Source organism: Impatiens glandulifera, chromosome 2 (genome assembly GCF_907164915.1).
Source record: "Impatiens glandulifera chromosome 2, dImpGla2.1, whole genome shotgun sequence".
Taxonomy (NCBI): Eukaryota; Viridiplantae; Streptophyta; class Magnoliopsida; order Ericales; family Balsaminaceae; genus Impatiens; species Impatiens glandulifera.
In genome coordinates, this window is record NC_061863.1 from 57,984,728 (window position 1) to 58,000,902 (window position 16,175).

A 16,175-nucleotide genomic window follows, 5' to 3' on the forward strand; every position below is an offset into this window, starting at 1 on the left:
TTATTAAAGGCTATGACCGTCGTTAAAGGTTATATAAGTTAATAATCCTTCTTTTTACTAGACAAAAATTGTTCTTAAAATATAATTATCCCTCCTGAATGGAATTTAACTTTGTGAAATATGTATTAGATAAATAAGTCTTTTAGTGTGTTATTGTTTGGCTTAATCTTATGTATTGGATTTCAAAGGAGTTTGAAATATCTTATAATTTGTGTTTTTGGAATTAACAATTACTAGAATTTTAAAAAATTAATTACTTAAAACATTTGAGATTTTACTATTCCTTTACCTATTTTGTTAGAGAATTTTATTTAAACACACAAAAAAATTATATATTGTTTGTTATCAAAATAAATATTAAGTTTAATTAAAATGATTCAATAAGTATAAAATTGAAGAGTTTATTTATATATCTATAATTATAATAAGTATAAAAGATATATTTGTATAGAAACATATATGTATTAAGGTTAATCGTAGCTAAAAGTATGAAATGAGGAAGAATAAGAAATTTGAACTTTAAATTATGAACTATATTTAAAAAAAAAATTAGAATAATAGTAATAAGAGATCATAAAAGAGAAGGTAATTTAACAAATATATTTTCAGTCCTTGCCCAACCTGTTACACATTCATTTGATAAGTCTATTTCTCTTCATTTAATTATTATTGTGTTAAATGTTAAATATTTTTTATTTATAATTTTATAAAAAATAAATAATTTAAATATTAAATTTTGGATAAATATTAAAACAATTTTCAAACAGATCACGTGAACAATTTAACAATCACATTTAAAACTTAAAGTAATTTTTTTAATTTAAAAAGTTAACCTAATTTTTATCTTATAAATTAAATATGAGTGGTTTTTTATGTTTAAACTACTGAAATAAGTTTTACTTTTTATATTGATTTAGCTTACAAAGTTGTCCAAGCCTACTCTACTATTTTTTTATAAAAAGAAAAGGTTATTAATATTGTTAATTATTTACATAAGAATAAATAATGAAATTGAATATAGCTTATAGTAATTAGGGATGAAAATGTTTGGAGGAAAAAATAAAAGTTGAATTTATCCTTCAGCCTCATTTTAATTTGATCGATTTGAAGAATCCCTTAAGAGAAAGCATTAGGTGTGTGGCCTATGAGACAATGTTTATATGATAGACTAAAATAACAAAAATCTTTATAAAATGTTTTTTTTAATTTAAATAATTTATAATATAAATAGTCTAATAATTAAATAAATATTCGTCTTACAAAATAAATAAAAAATGATTTTATTTTATTTAATTAAAATGTGAAGTTACAAGCTTAGTGGATATTAATATAAATTTATCACATTAGACAAAAATGAGAAGGAGGATAGGTTGAACAAAATGATGATAGAAAAAACATTAAAAAAAAAAGATAACGTTAACTATTGAAGTTTGACATAATCATTGGTAGGGTTGAAAAATGTTTTTTTTTTTTTTTTAAATGTTGGATTTCGTATCTTCTTTGGAGTACGACTAATCGCGGATTAAGCACATAACTCGTAAACACATTTAACTATTTAACCAGACACAAAATTTATCATTGGTAGTTGGTGCCATCACGATGCATGATCTTTTGTTTAGATAGTCAATTTATATGGGCGAGTAATGAAGAAAAAAATTTGTTTATAATTTTTTTTTAAAAATAGTTAACTTCAAACTTAATTGAATTTGTTTATATTGATGTACTTGTATGTTTTGATTATGAGTAATATTTGTGTGAAAATATTTCTCAAATAATTATAAATTATCAATGAAAAAATAAGATTGAATTTTATTAGGATATGTTGGAGGAATGGAATTGAAATTGAAATTAACAATGAAATTTAAATTATAGATTTTTAATTCAATTTCAATTCCTAAATTTTAAAAAATCTAATAAATATAATTTTAATATATATTATTAAAATATTCTTTTTACATCACTTATTAAGATAGATTAAGTTTCAGGATTTTTGTTTAAAATCTAATTCTTATAAAAAAAAAATATTGAATTGGTATGTTAATTTTCTAAATTAAAATATACATTAGTGCAACCTTTGAACTTTCTAAATTAAAAAAATAAAATATTAGTTCAAAATTTTAACTTTCTAAATATATATATATATATATATATATATATTAGTACAAAATTTTAACTTTCTAAAATTAAAATATATATTGATATGACATTTTAAAATCCTAAATTAAAACAAATATATCGTTTAACACATTTATCATGTTGTAAATGATACAATAATAATTTCTTTTTTGAAAAGATATAGAAAAGGGTAAATATTAAAAACACAATTATGAGTTAAAAAACTGGACTTTATAATTATAAAATTATATAATTTTCAATTCTTAATCTTCAAATTTAGGAATTCAAATTATACCCATATCATGGTTGTAACACTTACTCTTATTGTTTTTAGGAAGGTTTTTTTTTAGTACTGAATGGTTCTTTCTTTGGATTGAGACACGAATTTGTAATTTGAGATCAACTTTTGTACTAGAAAGAAAAAATAATAAATAATAAAAAAAAATAAATTCCGAAATTCATTTAATCACTTTAAAAATACAATTTTATTGTTTTTTTAAATTGTGAGATTATTGTTAGCCTTTAAAGGACATTCACTTCATAAAATAGAAACTTGGTATTCTTGCTCTCATTTTTAGAAGAGGCAATAACTTAATAAAAAAATTATTAAGTTATTGTCCCTCCAGATCATCTGAGGTAACATTTGGACGGATAAATCCAAATAATTTAAATTTGTGAATGAATATGTGATATGTGGATTATTTTTTTATAATATTAAAATATATAATAATATATTTGGTAAAATATTATCACAATATTTTTAAGAATATTAAATATTGTGATAATACTATTATTATTATATTTATTTCCTTATATTAATAATGTTATGTCTATAAATTATAGATAAACACACAAAATCATACATCTTAGTTTTTTTTTGTTATTGATAGAGAGTTTTAATAAATTTATTATCATATATTTCTAATAAAAAAATTGTTTTAAATGTTCATTGTTTTGATGTTTTTATTTTTTTCAATTATTATTGTTTGAAAATTATTTTTTATTTGATATTTCATCTCAATAGTCAATTTCCATGATTATTTGTTACTGGTATTCTAACCCTAATAGATTCTTTGTTAGTTATATAATAAATATACTTTTATAGTCGTCAGATTAGTTAGAACACTCGCGACTGACTAGTTTTATAGTTCAATTTTAGTTGTTGTTTAACTCTAAAAGATATTGGTTAGTCTTGTTCCAATAATATGTTTTTATATTTTTTTTTCTAATTGTTTAACCAACATATTTACATCCCATTGGAAGATTTTTAACATTCACGAGTTTATTAAATTTGAAAAATATATTATCAATAGTTTAAAATCTCATCTTAATATTAAGTTATTTAGAAAATATTATATGAATTCAAAAAAGGAATGTTAAAATATATAATAATATTTTTTTTTGAGATGTTATACAAGATTATTAAGTATATTAAATATTTTGATTTTCTTATATGAATAATGTAATGTTTATAAGTTATATATAAATGATGTAATATCATCCAATACAATATATATATATATATATATATATATATTTATGGAGTATTTTGATTATTATTTTTATTTTAATATATAAATTATTAAAAATAAATATTAAATATATGCATACATATTTAATCTTACAAAATTATAAGTTTAAATACTATTTTACTTTGGAAGGATTAAATTTGCATTTATGTTACACTATTAAGGGTGGAGTGACTATTTGGGGCCTTTTCGCTATATTCGAGAATTTGTTTACCCATTGGGCCCAATTTGACTGGGGTCCACACGGGCACCTCTCTTCAAAGTTAAAACCCATTAAAGGCCCAAAATGGTCGAAAACCATATGCTTCAGATCGAATAATCACCGTTAGATCTAGGTCAAATGTTAAGAAAACCCTATCTCGCCCTCTGTATAAATATAAGATGATCGCCGTCCTCTCCATTAAGCTGTAACTTAGGTTTATCTCATTTTCTCTTCATCCCCTTCATCCTTTTGCAGCCGCTGAAGTGAGGTTAAAGTGACAGTAGAGATCTTCTCTGTCCACCTTGGCTTAGCTCCGCTTAGTCTTGGTCCTTACTTTGCTCATAACTGTTAATCATATACTTTGTTATTGTAACTTATTTGATTCAATGGCTCCAAGAACCTCAAAGGCTGATAAGAAGGTCGCTTACGACCACAAACTGTGCCAGCTCCTCGATGACTACTCCCAGGTTCTTATCGCTGCTGCTGACAACGTTGGATCGAATCAGCTCCAGCAGATTCGTAAAGGTCTCCGTGGCGATTCCATTGTTCTGATGGGCAAGAATACTATGATGAAGCGTTCTATCAGAATTCACTCCGAGAAGACAGGAAACTCTGCCTACCTCAACCTTATCCCTCTTCTTGTGGTATGTGTTGTTTATTTATTTACTCAAATGTCTTGATTTCTGCTTGTTCATTTCATTGATTGAAATCTGTATTTGAATCTGTAAATGAAATGAAAAACAGGGAAATGTTGGTTTGATTTTCACCAAGGGAGATCTGAAGGAAGTAAGCGAGGAAGTCGCCAAGTACAAGGTACATATTCTAGATCTTAAGTAAATCAAGATTGTAGCTTTTTCATTTGATAGTGTTGGTTAGGGTTGATGTTAGTTGTTGATTTTAGATCTATATCATATAAATTTGTATACTTTAATGTAAACAGGTTGGAGCACCTGCTCGTGTTGGTCTTGTGGCTCCAGTTGATGTTGTGGTGCCTCCAGGTAACACAGGACTGGATCCATCTCAGACATCTTTCTTCCAGGTCTGTTCATCACACATGACTGAATTTACGTTTCTTTTCTCAACTGTAAAATTCATACATTAATGGGTTTGTTTGTAAATAAATAGGTGTTGAACATTCCCACTAAGATTAACAAGGGTACTGTTGAAATCATTACCCCTGTTGAACTTATCAAGAAGGGTGAAAAGGTTGGGTCTTCTGAAGCAGCATTGCTTGCAAAGCTTGGCATTAGGCCATTCTCATACGGGCTTGTTGTTGTGAATGTGTACGACAGTGGATCTGTCTTCACACCGGAGGTTCTTGATATGACTGAAGATGACCTTGTTGAGAAATTCGCCACTGGAGTTTCCCTTGTTACCTCATTGGCTCTTGCCATCTCATTCCCAACCCTGGCTGCTGTTCCACATATGTTTATCAATGCATACAAGAATGTTTTGGCTGTTTCTATTGCAACCGATTACTCTTTCCCCCAGGCTGACAAAGTTAAGGAGTATCTCGCGGTAAGTTTACTTGTAATAGATTTGAATTGGTTTTTCATACCAATAATGATTTGAGATTGATGAAATTTTTAATTTCAAATTCTATGTTTTCAGGATCCAAGCAAGTTTGCTGTTGCTGCACCAGCTGCTGCTGCCTATTCAGGCTCTGCTCCGGCTGCCGCTGCTAAGGAAGAGAAGGTTGAAGAGCCAAAGGAAGAGTCTGACGATGACATGGGTTTCAGTTTGTTTGATTAAACTTAAAAAGTATGTTTTGAGGTCTTTGTTTGCGAAAACTGTGTTTTTTACATTTGAGAACATTATCTTGTAGTCTTTGTTTTGTTTATGTTGTTGTAGTTGTATTCCCGTTTTGTTTCAAAAGGGTTTACATTTACCAAACTGAATTTTAGTTACCTTTTAAGGTTTTATTATTATATGGTTTTTCTTTCATAATCTATACTTCCATGTTTTTTTTATTGTATTAGGAATTTAGGAAGGTAACACCATAGTCATTTTCAAACCAAAATACTCTGATTCACCTATATTTGAAAAATTAATTTTTTTAATAAATTTGACTCTTTTGTACAAATATTTTGAGTATTTGCAAATGCTAATTCTTGTTAATTAATAAAAATTTATTTAATAGATTATCAAATTCTGAAATTTAACACTAATTGTACCCTATTATTTTTTATAGTTTATGAACTTGTCATATTATTGTAGAATTTATATACTTAATGATCTAACAATTTTTTTATTTAGATCTAATGCGGAAAAATAATTTAAACTTACCTCCAGCCATTCTTCTTGATACTTTAAAGTTTCGATCTTCTAAAATAGTTGGAGGTAAGTTTAAATTATTTTTCCGCATTAGATCTAAATAAAAGAGTTGTTAGATCATTAAGTATATAAATTCTACATTTGGTATTAGAGCCTTAAAAACTTCTGCCTTCTTTGTTAATGAAACTTATTTATAATATTTCTGCACTAATTCAAGAAAGTTTCGTTCATTTAATTATTATGATTGATTCACGTTATTTATAATTTAGTATATTTTATAAATGTTATTGTGAATTAAAATGTTTAGTTAGGCTGAAAAATAATTGTTTGGAATCATATTAATATTATTGTAATTAATTTCATTAATATAATAGATTTTATCCCACAGGAATTTCTATTATTTGTATGTGATTAATTGGGATGAAATATCATGTTATATATTTTTTTAATTACCCACAGGAGTTAAGAAAATGAATGATTTGATAGTTTTATCATAAGGTTATGAATGTATCTGACTGAATTGAATCTTTAGCCCACGGACAAGTTTTATGTCATTAGATATATTTTAATTTAAGCATGATTTACATTGGTAAACATGATTTTGTTTATTTGCCTCAACTTATTTTAAACATGTATAATTGAATTTTACAGTTATGATACCTGGTACTGTTACTGATATCAAGTGTGAGATTCCCGAACTTGTGGGTGATAATTATAAGATCTGGAAAGAAAGGATTTTGCTTCATTTGGGATGTTTAGACATTGATGATGCTATAAGGAAAGATGAGCCAATCATTGATGATGAGAGTACTACGGATGATTTACTTCTTCATGAACGATGGGATCGATCTAATCGTCTCAGTATGATGTTCATAAAGACTAAAATATCTGAGAGTATTCGTGGCTCAATTGAAGAGCATAAAAATGTCAAAGCATTACTGAAAGGAGTTGATGAACAGTTTGCAACTTCTGATAAAGCTTTTGCCAGTACTCTTATAATCAAGTTCACAACCACGAGGCTCACTACTATGAGGGGTGTGCGTGAGCATATCATGAAGCTACGGGACATTGCGGCTCAACTAAAAAGACTTGAGGTTGATATGTCAGAGTCTTTCCTGGTGCACTACATACTAGCGACCCTTCCATCTGCGTACGGAGCCTTTAAAGTCTCCTACAACACACATAAGGAGAAATGGTCAATTAATGAACTTATGACCATGTGTGTTCAGGAAGAGAATAGGTTGTCAATGGATTTGGGTGAGAGTGCATTTACAGTTACACATGGAAAAGACCAGAAATCTCATAAGCCAAAAGGGAAAGGAAAATTATCGTCAACCGGAGGGATTAAGAAAGACCCAAAGGATATAAGGTGTTTCTTTTGTAATAAGAGAGGACACGTTAAAAAGGATTGTCTAAAGTATCTGATATGGCTTGAGAAGAAAGGTAATTTAATCTCTTTTGTCTGTTATGAATCTAATATGGTTGATATTAATTATAACACATGGTGGATTGATTCTGGTTCTACAATCCATGTTTCTAATACCTTACAGGGTATGCGAAACCTAAGGAAGCCAACACCAAATGAAGAACGCATCTATTCCGGAAATGGGATGCAATCACGTGTGGAGGCTGTTGGGACATGTTATTTAATTTTAAGTAGTGGTTTTAATTTGTGTTTAGAAAAGACCTTTTATGTTCCTAACTTTACTAGGAATTTAATTTCTATTTCAAAGCTTGTACCTTTGGGATACTCTTTCAACTTTTATGAAATGTCGTTTGCTTTATTCTATAAATCTAGTAATGTTGGAAATGGTACACTGTTGAATGGTCTTTTTTCTATTAATTTACAAAATGACGCTGCTTATAATACTTTACATGATCAATCTGGTGTAAAACGTTGTGTTATAAATGAAGATTCCTCTACTTTATGGCACCGTAGATTGGGACACATTTCTATTGATAGAATTAAAAGATTAGTAAAAGATGGAGTACTTAGTACTTTAGATTTTACTGATTTTAATACATGTGTGGACTGCATTAAGGGAAAGCAGACCAATAAATCCAAGAAAGGTGCTACAAGGAGTACAACCATTTTAGAAATTATCCATTCAGATATTTGTTGTCCTGATATGGATATGGTTAGTCCGAAATACTTCATCTCTTTCATTGATGATTACTCACGATATATGTATATCTACTTTCTTCATTCTAAAGATGAAGCTTTAGACGCTTTTAAAGTATTCAATGCGGAAGTAGAAAAACAATGCGATAAGCAAATTAAGATTGTGAGAACAGACAGAGGTGGAGAATATTATGGTAGATACACTGAGAAGGGACAAGTGGCTGGTCCATTTGCTAAGTTTCTTCAAGAACATGGTATTGTGCCCCAATATACTATGCCTGGTTCTCCGGACCAAAATGGGGTTGCAGAAAGAAGAAACCGGACTTTGATAGACATGGTACGGAGTATGATGAGTAACTCCAATTTTCCAAAGTCATTATGGATTGATGCTCTAAAAACGGCTGTGTATATATTAAACCGAGTTCCAACAAAGGCTGTCCCAAAAACACCATTTGAATTATGGAAAGGTTGGAAACCGAGTTTGCAACATATACGCGTTTGGGGATGTCCGTGTGAAGTAAGAGTTTATAATCCGAAAGAAAAGAAACTAGACCCAAGGACTATTAGTGGATATTTTATTGGATATGCCGAAAGATCTAAGGGTTATAGATTCTATTGTCCTACTCACAGCACTAGAATTGTGGAATCGAGAAATGCAAAATTTCTTGAGAATGACTTGATTAGTGGGAGCGACCGATCCTGGAACACCGTTCCAGATAAAGATCATTATGATGTGCAACCTTCATGCCCAAGTGATAGATTGATTGTTGTTAACAATAACCCTCCAGTACAATCGGTTATTGTAAGAACAATTACTGAAAATCCACAAGTTGTTGAAAATGAACCAGTAGATCAAATTTCTCAAGAGTTACCTGAGAGAGTTATGCAACCAGTTGATCAACAAGTTTTACAAAATAATGTTGATCCAACATTAAGAAGATCTACTAGAATAAAGAGATCAACAATATCTGATGATTATATTGTGTATCTACAAGAATCGGATTTTAATGTCGGAGCCGATAATGATCCTGAAACATTTTCACAAGCTATAAGTTGTGCAGAATCAAAATTCTGGCATGACGCCATGAAGGATGAGATGGATTCTATGACTGTCAATGAAGTCTGGGATCTTGTCGCGTTGCCTGATGGTGTAAAAGCCATTGGATGTAGATGGGTCTTCAAAACAAAGAAAGACTCAATGGGCAACATTGAAAGATATAAAGCAAGACTTGTTGCTAAGGGATTCACTCAAAGGGAAGGAATTGACTACAAGGATACATTTTCTCCTGTATCAAAGAAAGATTCACTTCGCATAATCATGGCATTAGTTGCATATTTTGATTTAGAATTGCAACAAATGGATGTGAAAACGGCTTTTCTCAATGGAGAACTAGAGGAAGAGGTATACATGAAACAACCTGAAGGATTTTCCTCTAGTAATGGTGAGCATTTAGTATGCAAGCTTAAGAAATCCATATACAGATTGAAACAAGCTTCCCGTCAATGGTATTTGAAATTCCATGATGTTGTCTCTTCGTTTGGTTTTGTAGAGAATGTTATGGATCATTGTATATACCAAAAGGTCAGTGGGAGCAAGTTTTGTTTCCTTGTTCTATATGTGGATGATATTCTACTTGCTGCAAATGACAAGGGTTTGTTATATGAGGTGAAACAATTTCTCTCTAAGAACTTTGATATGAAGGATATGGGTGATGCGTCTTATGTCATTGGCATTAAGATACATAGAGACAGAAAAAGAAGAGTTTTGGGTCTGTCTCAGGAAACCTATATCAATAAGCTTTTAGAAAGATTTCGGATGAAAGATTGTTCACCAAGTATAGCTCCCGTTGTTAAGGGTGATAAATTTTGTTTGAACCAATCCCCAAGGAATGATCTCGAAAGAGAACAAATGAAAAACATTCCATATGCTTCTGCTGTTGGAAGCCTGATGTATGCTCAAGTTTGTACAAGACCTGACATTGCATTTATTGTTGGGGTATTGGGAAGATATCAAAGTAATCCAGGTTTAGACCACTGGAAAGCTGCAAAGAAAGTGATGAGATACCTTCAAGGAACGAAGGATTACATGCTTACATTTAGACGGACTGATACTCTAGAAGTGGTAGGCTACTCCGATGCAGATTTTGCTGGATGTATTGATTCACGAAAATCAACATCTGGTTATGTTTTTATGCTTGCTGGTGGAGCTGTATCTTGGAGGAGTGCAAAGCAGAGATTGATTGCAACCTCCACTATGGAAGTCGAATTTGTATCGTGTTTTGAGGCTACTTCGCATGGTGTATGGATGAAGAGTTTTATTGATGGGCTTAGAATTATGGATTCTATCTCTAGGCCATTGCAATTGTTTTGTGACAACTCAGCTGCAATCTTTATGGCTAAGAATAATAAGAGTGGTAGTCGAAGTAAACACATCGACATTGAATACTTAGCCATTAGAGAACGTGTTAAGGAAAAGAAAGTGGTCATTGAACACATTAGCACTAAGTTGATGATTGCTGATCCTTTGACTAAAGGCATGCCACCAAAGAATTTCAAGGATCATGTAGAACGAATGGGACTTAGTTCTGTTTTATGATTTTATTTATTGTAAGAACAATGTTTTAAGTGAAACTCCAATAAGTAATGATTTCTCATATTTGATTTACGTTATGCGCATATTGATCGTTTTTGAGAAATAATAAAGTTCGGACCTAGAATAAACATATGGTTTATTCATTGAGTTTTATGGGTTGTTATTGAGAAATGTGATGCATTGTGATACATAGAAGATGATTATTAATTTTAGAGGATTTATCGATATGATTCATGTATCAAATTTCTTATTGTGATATGATTTTATTTATTAAACCAAGTGGGAGAATGTTGGAATTAAATGGTTTAATTAATAAATTAAAGTTTAATAATTGGGATAACTACCCACTAATTAGTAATAACTACCCGTTTGGAATAACTACCCACTAACTAGTAACTACTCATTAAGGTCTCTTTGATGGAAAGAGAGGGATTATAAATATAGTGTTAAGGTCCCTAAGGCCATTATCTCATCTAAGAAAAACACCATCGATAAGAGATAAATCGGTTTTAGAAGATCGAAACTTTAAAATATCAAGAAGAATGGCTGGAGGTAAGTTTAAATTATTTTTCCGCATTAGATCTAAATAAAAGAGTTGTTAGATCATTAAGTATATAAATTCTACAATTATTACATTTGTTAATATATTTCAAATTATTATTTTAATAAAACATTTTCAAAATAGTTTTTTTTTATTTCAAAAGCCCATGTCCAACTCAATTTATAACTTCAAAAACACAAACCCAAAACTTTTTTCAAATTTATGTCATTTCTTCATTTATGGGATCACATAAGATGAGGTTATTTGATCTGATGATAATTTGTTAATTTTATTGCGCTCGTGGTGATTTTATTTTTTTGGATGATTTTGCCCTTGTCGCGAAACGCTAAGTGACTTAGCGTTTCGCGAAGTGACGATATGTGAAATGTCCAGATTATCCTTACTATTTAATATAACCTCCGTACTTTTTTTTCATTTCTTTTCTTCTCCTTCTCTCTCTTCCCGCTCTTCTCCTCCTTCTCTCTAAACTCCGGCGTCGGCGGCGGCGAACTCGTCGGAGATCTGTTCGTTCGAAATCCACTATGAGCTCCACGACGAGCACGAGCACTGTTCCAATAAGTACGTCTATAAGCATGTTTTATTGATGTTCGGTTTCTGAGATTGATTAGGGTTTACTTCCCGTTTTCCTAAGTGCCTAACGATTCGCGAAGGCCTTCCCGTTTCGCTAAGTGCCTTACGATTCGCGAAGGCCTTCCCGTTTCGCCAAGTGTCTAACGATTCGTGAAGGCCTTCCCGTTTCGCTAAGTTCCTAGCGATTCGCGAAGTATTAATTATCCATCTCTAAATCAAATCATGTTTTTTTATTGCAGCTGAAGTTTTCGTTTTCTATAATGGAGAGTGGAAACTTGATGCTGATGGAATACTGTATTTTGATGCATCTTCAATCAAAACATTTGATCTACCCCAAAGTACTCGTTATGCTGAATTACTTGATATACTCTACGATAGACTTAATCTCCAGATATCAACATACGATTTAGTGCTCCAAATGAAGTATGATATTCCGAATATCAGAAATCCAAAACCTGTTTTTATTGATAATGATGGGGATTTGAACACATATCTATCACGCTTGATTTTGGGTTGAACAGTGTCACCATTGTGTGTGTCTGTAGTGGAGAAGTCAACATTTACTAAAGAAAATATACTACTACTTACATACCCAACTCAAGAAAGTATACTACCACCACAACTTACTCAGAAATTTGTTCCACCTGTTGTACCCTTGGAATTCTTTGTTGAAAGTCAAAATGAAGCCGGAGAAACCTCTATGCCTCACATCCCACTTACTCAGGACTTGCATGTTAATAGTGGTGAAAAAGCATCAATACCTATACAACCAAGTGCAAGAAGATCATCATTGGGTACACTAACTAGTGTAAGAAAGGCATCGAATGGTACACCAACAAGTGCAAGAAGATCATCAATGGGTACACCATCTAGTGCAAGACGATCTTCAATAGGTACACCATCGACAGACCCGACAGACACATCACCGCCAGACCCCACATTTGCGATGGCATTAACTAGTAAAACCGTATTGGAAGTCGGTTCGTTGTTTGAAAATAAAAAAGAACTTCAACTTGCTCTATATAAATATGCGATGACCAATCATTTTGAATTCAAAGTGGAGAAGTCAAGAAAAAATCTTTGGGAACTCAAATGTTTGGATGAGACATGCAAGTGGAGCTTGCGGGCTGTGAAAGGTAAGTTTTCTGAGATGTTTGAGATCCGGACATTTGAGAAACAACACTCATGCTCAGTTTTGTCGAGGCCCAAGAAAAAAATGCAAACACCAACATGGGTTATTGGGCAGTGCGTGAAGAGCAAGTACATGGACTATCATCATAACAACTTGCCTAAGAAAATAATTGAAGACATGCAGACAACTTATGGAATATTTTTGACTTATAATAAGGCATGGAGGGCAAGGGAAAATGCTTTAATATCTGTGCGAGGAACGATAGAGGATTCCTATGGAATACTGCCATCATACCTTTACATGTTGGAGAAGTGTAATCCTGATACCATAACTGACATACAAACAGACGAGCTCGGCCACTTCAAGTATATGTTCATGTCCCTAGGCCTCTCAATTAGGGGTTTCAAATCCTTTTGCCGTCCTGTATTATGTGTCGATGCTAGTTTTCTTAAACACAAGGTGGGTGGTCAATTATTGGTGGCTATTGCATTGGATGCGAATGAGCAACTATATCCTGTCGCATTCGGCGTTGTTGATTCAGAGAATAATAACTCCTGGACTTATTTCATGCAAAAACTGAGAGACGCAATTGGATTAGTTGATGATCTCGTCTTCGTATCCGACAGACACCCAAGCATCGCTAATGCCTTGTGTGCTGTTTTCCCAGAAGTAGACCACGGTGCGTGCACATATCACATAAAGACGAATATTGTGGCCAAATTCAAAAGTGATAAGTGTCATGCGGAGTTTAATGGGCGTACAATGTCCACGAATTTAATCGGTGGTTTAAGAAGATCAAGGTTAAAGATCACAGGATTGCTGCCTATTTGGAAGAAATTGGGTTCCAAAGATGGAGTAGAGTATTTTTTCCCGGTAATCGATACAATCAACTCACAAGCAATTATGCTGAGAGTTTCATTGTCATCTCCTCCCATAATTTACTCATTTGTCTGTGTCTTCACATCCACACTCTTCTCATCCTTCACCTTCACTTTCAAATCCTTCACCTTCAGTTTCAGATCAACCTCCACATCATCCACCTTAGCCACACCATCCAGCTTCTCACCGTCCTCCACTTTAGCCTCATCCTCCATCTTTACGTCCTCCACCTTCGCATCGTTCTCTTTTCGTTCATCCTCCACCTTCTCACCGTCCTCCACCTTAGCCTCATCCATCTTCTCATCATCATCCACATTCTCATTGTTCTCCACCTTAGCCTCATCCATCTTCTCATCATCATCCACCTTCTCATCGTTCTCCACCTTAGCCTCATCCATCTTCTCATCATCATCCACCTTCTCATCGTTCTCCACCTTCTGTTCGTCCTCCACCTTCTCATTGTCCTCCTTTACATCGTCTTTCTTCCCATCATTCCCATCATTCACCTTCTCATCATCCCCCACAGTATCCTGCATCGCTATCATCTCCTACAAAATAGGCAAAATTCTGGTCAGTACAAACTTAGCGAATCGACAAGTACTTTGCGAAACGACAAGTACTAACTTAGCGAATAGACAAGTACTTAGCGAATCGAAGAGTACTAACTTAGCGAATCGACAAGTACTTGGCGAAACGATAAGTACTAACTTAGCGAAACGACAAGTACTTGGCGAAACGACAAGTACTAACTTAGCGAAACGACAAGTACTAACTTAGCGAATCGACAAGTACTTGGCGAAACGATAAGTACTAACTTAGCGAAACGACAAGTACTTGGCGAAACGACAAGTACTAACTTAGCGAAACGACAAGTACGCAGAATACCTCTTTTTCTCCTCCTCCTGTTCAACCTTGCTCTTCTCAACTTCGACATCCTTCTTAGAATCCTTAACCTACAAAATAGGTACTGGTCAGATCAGATATGTACTTAGCGAAATGAAATGTAAAGTGCAAAATTCAATATCTCCATACCTTAGTAGTCTTTTCCTCTTCGACCTTCACAGCCTTCTTAGAATCCTTCTTCTTACTCTTCTTCTTCTTTATATTCTCCTCTATATCATCTAATCTGGTTAATAATATGGACATCCTTTTGTTGGATTTATCTAACAACTGTTTGGACATATTAAAAACCATCTTCTTGAACGACTCAAGGTGAGTTTCTTGAGTTTGTTGGATTGTGATATTTAGCTCTTTGATGAGCTTTGTTTTCAGCTTTTTCATCTCCTCTTTCATCTCTATTTTCAGCTCCTCCTTCATCTCATTAAATTAACATCCAACAGAAGGTGTTGGAGCCTGAGGAGAAGGTGTGTCAGCCCGAGGACTTGAGGTCGCGGAGGGGGGAGTAAGAATGCGGGCCGGAATCGATTCATAAGCAAGCTTCTTCTTCAAGTTGGCTGCTTCTTTAAGAGTAGCATCAGCCTTTCTCTTCCTCGTGGCAGGTTTGGGGGGATTCGGAGTAACTTCTTCATGTTCACTTTCTTCATCTTCATCAAAATCAAAATCATCTTTTATTACATTCCCATCAGTAAATCCCTCAAAAAAATCATCAGTTGTCTCGTCGATTTGCTCAAATACATCACCACTATATAACCTCTTCTCCATGGAGGACTCTTCCATCTCAGTCACATCCGTGGTCTCTAGGGCAGTCTTTACCTCGATCGATGTGTTTTTCCTGTTGGAATGATAGAGTAACAACCTTGGGCGTAGAGGGTCATTAATCTGATTCCTTCTGGCGAAGTCGCACATTTTCACACTCATGCTCCCTTTAAAGTATTTCACCGAGAGAGGTGGACAACATCGCAATTTTTCTTGGTCTAACTCAGGATAAATACCGAAACATAGGCCGGTAACCAACGCATACTCCTTCATACCAAATACAAGCTTGTGCCCATTCACCATGAAAGTTATCTCCTTGGAGTTTGAGCTTAACCTCCTCATCAACATATGATGTACAATAGTTCCTGAGAACTGCAAAGGGGGGCTGTGAATAATGATCTGAACTGGGTATTGTACACACTCTCCAGAAGATTCATTTCCTCGAACTTATTAACAATCTTCTTCAGGGTGAGGGAACTTTTCCACGAAATCCGACCGGGAAACTCAGTAACAGTTGTTTCTGCCATCTACAAAAGGAACA

The 16,175-nt window shown here is 32.9% G+C and overlaps 2 protein-coding genes across 2 annotated transcripts; one reads left to right on the forward strand and one right to left on the reverse strand.

Moving 5' to 3' along the window:
• The first annotated feature begins 4,038 nt into the window (after nt 1-4,038).
• Nucleotides 4,039-5,797, forward strand: LOC124926336 (60S acidic ribosomal protein P0-like). Its single transcript, XM_047466540.1, has 5 exons — nt 4,039-4,490; nt 4,591-4,659; nt 4,787-4,885; nt 4,972-5,364; nt 5,458-5,797. Exons 1-5 carry the CDS (start codon nt 4,233-4,235, stop codon nt 5,596-5,598), a joined length of 960 nt encoding a protein of 319 aa, XP_047322496.1. The 5' UTR covers nt 4,039-4,232; the 3' UTR covers nt 5,599-5,797.
• Nucleotides 5,798-14,037: 8,240 nt separating this feature from the next.
• On the reverse strand, nt 14,038-14,514 carry LOC124925042 (RNA polymerase-associated protein LEO1-like). Its single transcript, XM_047465018.1, has one exon. It carries the CDS (start codon nt 14,512-14,514, stop codon nt 14,038-14,040), a length of 477 nt encoding a protein of 158 aa, XP_047320974.1.
• Between the last annotated feature and the right edge of the window lie 1,661 nt (nt 14,515-16,175).